We start from the raw sequence: 6,000 nt of genomic DNA on the forward strand, positions 1-6,000 counted from the left end.
CGAAAAAGTACTGAAAGCATTCATAAACTTAAATATACTCGCTTAATTAGTTTAAAATATCACCATCTCAAAATAAATTTGATCTTATAGGTTCTTAGATTGCACTTATTTTATACCATACTGTGAGATTCAAAACAGAATTAGCTTTTACTCTTAAAATATCATTAATGTATCATCTTGAATATGGTAATCAATAAAAGAGATTCTGCAAGGAGGTAGGAACGTAAATGCATGTTAATTATTTCTAATGTCTTAATTAACTCCTACTGCTAATGATACAGTAATCAAGGTTTAAATATATTGTAGAGGATACATCAGTTTTCTATTGGGTCATGTTTAAGCATTCAACATGATTAAACAGATTAATCATCACTAAAATCTCACGAAATGGGGAGATTTAGACCCAAATTCTCAAAGAATTCTAATCTCAATGAGAAAAACAAGTAAAACTAAGGTTTTAGACACAGTGCAACATGTTTTCCTCACACACACCTGCTTCCTGGTTAGCTCTTCCTTTCCTTCTCTGTCCCCATGTCCCTCCGAGCACCCAGAGGTACATCATGGCAATAATCACTTCTGAAAGTGGTTTAGTATATGCATCAAGCACCACTGATGAAGTCAAACTCCCATACATTTTTTAACCTTCTTGATTTCTGAGCCCTGCGAGGGAAGTTATGGTGATGCCTGTTGACTGACCTGGACCTGATGAGGACCAAATGTAAAGACCAGAGTGGTAGATAGTGCCATTTTAGAAGCTATCTCCTATTGTGGATTAAAGACGTCCACTCCCTTTAAAGAAGGGCAGACTCCAGAGATGAAGTCTATTTTTCCTTCTCTTTAATCTGGTTGATCCTGTGACTTGCTTCAATCAAGGGAATGCAGCAGACATAAAGCCATGTCACTTCAAAGGCTGGGCCTTAAGAGATGTGCGACTTCCTCTTTTATGCTCCTGGAACCCAATCATCACATTGTGAGACATCCAAATCACATGGAAAGAGAAGTGAGGCACCAGCTGACAGCCCCAACTGAGCTTCCAACCAACAGCCAGCACAAAGAGCAAGTCAAATGAGTGAGCCACCTTGGATGTTCCCATCCAGTCAAAACTCTAGTGATCACAGCCCCAGAATGATGCCACATGTGGAGAGGAACCTCCCAATTGATCTCAGTCAACCCGCAGACTCTTAAGAGATAATAAACGATGGTTGTTGTTTAAACCACTAAGTATATGAGGTAGTTTGACTATACAGCAATAGATAGTCAAAGCCTTTCTAGACCCTCAAAGAGACTCAGGCTGAAACCAGTTCCTGCTTGACTTAGCATAACACAGGATAAGTCGTGGTGGACCCAGAAACATCAGGATGGCTACAATGAAGTTGAAAAGAACACTTTTCAATGGGGGCACAGTGGCTAAGACCATGAACCTCGGAGCCAGACTCTTTGAACCCTGGCTTTGCCTTTTACTAGATATGCACCTAGTAGAGGTTATTTAACTATTCCGTGCCTCAGTTTGCCTTCATATAAAATAGAGATAATAATATTCTCTACCTCATAGGTTTATTTTGAAGACTAAATATCAGTATCACTATGTGTAAAGCACTTAGAACAGTGCCTGGCACAAAGTAAGTGTTCGGTAAATGTTTATTATTCTCTTGTACATCCAGGGAACCACCCACTCACAGCTACCGGAGGGCTCTATACTTAGAACAAAGGGATATGGAAAGTGAAGGGGAGGGCCATACGATGGTTCCTGTCTGATCCTGTACCATGAGGAAATGGATCTCTGCCATGCCATAAAAGCATGAATATGATAAATGCTAAATCTGATTAGCCTCACACCAGCAAGGGAGAAAACCAAAAATCAGAATAAATGCTCAGTTTCTGGGTCATCAGTAACAGAAATGTCAGACAATCAGTCACATTTTATGTGAGAATAAACTACTCCTAGGTATAATAATCCACACTTTAGATTTTATAACTGATTTCAGTTCATTAAGTGTCCTGAGCTTTATAAGCACATAATGCAGTCCTGGTAAGTTATGTTCTCAGGCATGATCTGAACTATCATCATCATACTCATATCAATTTTGTTTCTAAATATTATTTTGCAGTCCACTGGAACAAACAGATCAGGCTACAGATTATGGCAGTTTTTGCATATGTCATAATAAAATTAATCCTAAATGTATTAGTAATACCAGGTTAGTTTTTGGCTTTTGGTTATTTTTTGTTTTCTTTTGATTTTTTTGGTCATACCATATACACACTTCGGGAACTGCTTTTGTTAAAATGATTATTGATTTTTTTAAATGAAGCAAAATACAGTAATAATTCATTTTGCTATAGGATTAGAATTAGTAAATAGTACTGTTTGCCCCAACCCTTTGTCTCTTCTCTATTTTAAAATTATATCAAGGACCTATTTATATTTACTTCAGAAGTAACCAGCCCAAGTGAATTAATATATTGTGGCCATAAGTTAAAGTTTTTGAAATATTTAGCAATCTATTTCAGCTCTTGAACATCTGACCATAGCACTTCTCATGGGACTTTTCACTGGAGCCTCAAAGCTCTCCATTTCTCATCTCCACGTACTCTATTCATAAAATGATTGCAGATTCAATTATACTACTCATATTCTGGTATTTGGACAAGGTTCCCTCTGTTTTTTAAGAGAACTATGATGGATCAATAAATTGATACCAAGCAGTTCAATCAATTAGCAGTTCTGAGAAAATATGTCAGGTTTGTGCCTATCTTCACCATGATAACATCATTCATCCAAATTAGTTATTCCTCTTCTTTCCAAATTATTTATAAGCCTGAGGTCAGCTTGAGAAAATTCATACTTTCATTTCATACCTGCTAGTCATGCCTTAAATGGTGACTATCAGAGATGCAAATTAATTGCAACTGTATGAAGGCTGCACAAATTAAAAACTATGAAATTTAAATTATTAATTCAGCATCCAGATTCCTTCTGCAATCACTAACAATTTCACCTGTTTTATTGCTCAATGCAAACTAAATTTGGTAATTTAAATAGAAATAGAGAACACTAGACTTTATCACTTTGTTTCCCTCCTAACTTTAAGTCCCTCTTCCTTTTCCTTCCATTACCTCCTTCGTCTCTGTGTTTTGAACCTACTCTTTTATGTCTGCTAAACTTCAGTCCCATGTCACTGTCAGATCTCATCAATTACACACTATTCTGCTTTAATCTAAGATGTCATTCTTAATATTATTTTACATCCCACCAGTCTATTCCAAGAACCTGAATCCGTTCCACTATACCAAAAAAACCCAAAAGCCTATTTTTCCATGGGCTTTTGTCGGCTTATGGGCATTATGTTACTATGTGATTATGCACTAAAAGTTTTAAGAATATATACAATTTCAGTAGTATTATTGAGAGTAACTGTTGGGAATACTTCTGCATCCACTATGTAGCTGAACAGAACAATGAATGAAAGTAGCCAAAATGTAACTGTGAAAAAAACTCATATGAAAAAGAAAGCTTGGTTAAGTAAAAAGACTGTTCAGATTAGAACTAATAGGTTCAACCAAAGTTTCCAGACTAGTAAAGTTTTGCTTTACGTGCGTCTATTTTCTGTAAATGGAGCCCATTTAGGGTTTCAATGCTTAAATTAACAAAATAATTTGTGTAACATTTCTAATGAATAAAATTGAGTTAACTGAGTGTAAGACATTTGTACCAACTTGCCCTTTTAGAAACAAGGATGGGTATAATTTCATCAATAAACAACAAATAAAGGAGACCATTTGAATAAAAATGGCTTTTGAGTCTCTCAGATAAAAATGTCACAGATTTCTCAAAGCACATCTCTACAATTTCTAAATCTTGGTTTTAGTGTGATTTGCATAAAATGTCTTAAGTAGCATATGCAAATATTCTCATGTCTAGCAAAATTATTTCAGGGGGAAAAAAAATGTCACAAATGTCTACCTGGCAAGGTTGCTTCATTTTAATGGCTATGACATGGTATCTGTAACAGCAGAGTTCACAGGTCCAGGAACCCCTCTCACTGATCCACTTCAGCAAGCACAGCTGATGTGTATACCGAACGGACCCATCACATCGGCAGGGGTTTAACAGCTCCCCCTGGAAAGAAAACAACTCAGTATGAATATTTATATTGTGTCTCTATTTTAAAAATCCAACACTTGCTTTCTTTTCTTTCAAAGTCATTTACCCAGAAGGATACAAGCATCAAACTCTATCCTAGAAAATGAAATTAAATGTTCATATCTCTGGTGGGAATGCAACTAAAGTCTTAAAACTATTTCAAAGATATTACTTAGAGTTATGACATAAATGTTCTACCAACATACGAAATGTCTGCAGGATACAGCTCCCAATACCCTAGGGGAAAAGCTGTACTATTAAATCTCTTTAATAACTTTTAAGTGGACGGTCAGATGCAATTCCTCTGCAGTTATTCTTAATCATTGCTAAAGAAGAAATGCATGCCGTCCCAGAAAGTAGCTTGCAATAGCATTATGCCTTTATTTTTTCTAACTGTAGCATCATAAATATTGACTTAGGGGACTATAGTCTTGAAAGCCTGCATATTCTTATGCAATTTCCTTACTTTGAAAAATATTAAACCTAATGTTTTCTCAGACCACACATTTTGTAAGAGAGATGTATTATCCCTGTTGTCTCTGTGATTACTCCCATGTAAGTTTGCATGCACCTCTAATGGAGTTTATAATTTTATAATTGTGTTTCTTTCTTTCACAAGGTCAAAGTACAGTTTTAGTTCCCTTATGAAAACTCTAACATGCTTTTCACCTCAGTGATATTGAGTCACCAAAATGGGCAATAAGGAAAGACCCTGCCCTTTCTGGGTTTGACATGACTCACCCCCTGTTTGTCCTCTAAGACTATCTGCCTCACGATACACCTGTAGAAAAGGAATATAGGTTTGTCTCTATAAACCAGATCCATCAAGGAATTCACACAAGAGATACTTATGGCATTAACACTAAAACACCTGAGGAATGTGTAACTGCAAAACCAGGTGGAAAAAATAAAGTGTAGCCCAAAGCAAACACTATTCGCCACCGGGACAATTTTATCTGCCTTCACAGGAAAGGAAAAGGGAACGCGCAGGAGCCGCCGGGCGACCACTCAGCCCAGGAACCCAGAGGCGGGCGCTGTCCGTGGTGCTGAAAGGGCGCCGTCGGGAGCGGGAGCCAGCCCAGCCCTGCTGGACCCCACAGCCAGCTGCCCCGGGGCCCGCGGGCCTTACCTGCTCGGCGCCCTGGAAGCAGATCTTGCAGATGGGCTGGTGGTGCTGGTGCTGGTGCCCGGAGCGCCGGTCGCCGCCGCCGCTGCTGCTGCTGCGGCTGCTACATACCGAGCGCGTCTCGGGCTGCTCGCTGGAGCCCCGCTGCTCGCCCTCCCCGCCCGCGCCGACCTCCGGCTCCCCGGGGCCGCCCTTCCCCGCCGCCGTCTCCGGGACCGTCGTGTCCGGAAGGCGCCTCGGACCTCCCCCGGAGTCGCCAGCCGCGGCCACCTCCTGCCCTGCCGGCGGCAGCTCCTCCGCGCCGCTGCGCCGCGGGGCCACCTCCGCCGGCGGCTCGTCGGGCGCCGCGGGGCGCTCGGGGGACGCGGGCGGCGCGGGCAGCGGTGGCAGGTAGCGCGGGGGCGCGGGGACCGAGGCTGGATCTCCTGGCGGCGGCGGCGGCGGCGGCGGGGGCGGCTCGGCGTCCCCGCTCTCCTCCCCGCGGCGCCGACTGCCGCTGGGGCCGCCCTCAAAGCTCATGGTGGTGGGGCCGCCGCCGCCGCCCTCCTGCCAGCCCGGCTAGCGCGCCCGGCTCGGGCTGCAGGCGACGGGGGAAAGGAGGGGCAGGGAGGAAGGAGGGAGCGAAGCGGGGCGGGAGGAGGGTGGGGACGGGGCCCGGGGCGCCGGGGGCCGAGGGGCGGGACGGGGAGGGGACGCGGAGGGCCCGGCTGCGGCGGCGGCGGCGGCGGCT

At 42.7% G+C, this 6,000-nt stretch overlaps 1 protein-coding gene across 1 annotated transcript in view; it reads right to left on the bottom strand.

Annotated features, from left to right (window-relative positions):
* The window catches only part of MARCHF11 (membrane associated ring-CH-type finger 11), a 121,570-nt gene extending 115,781 nt beyond the window's left edge, over positions 1 to 5,789 (bottom strand). The window contains exons 1-2 of the mRNA XM_007188273.2: positions 5,274 to 5,789; positions 3,965 to 4,120 (exon numbers count right to left, since the gene is read on the bottom strand). Coding sequence (XP_007188335.2) covers positions 3,965 to 4,120; positions 5,274 to 5,789 — 672 coding nt within the window. The remainder of the gene's footprint in view (positions 1 to 3,964; positions 4,121 to 5,273) is intronic.
* Positions 5,790 to 6,000: the final 211 nt, after the last annotated feature.

Source organism: Balaenoptera acutorostrata, chromosome 2, assembly GCF_949987535.1.
Source record: "Balaenoptera acutorostrata chromosome 2, mBalAcu1.1, whole genome shotgun sequence".
Lineage (NCBI taxonomy): Eukaryota > Metazoa > Chordata > Mammalia > Artiodactyla > Balaenopteridae > Balaenoptera > Balaenoptera acutorostrata.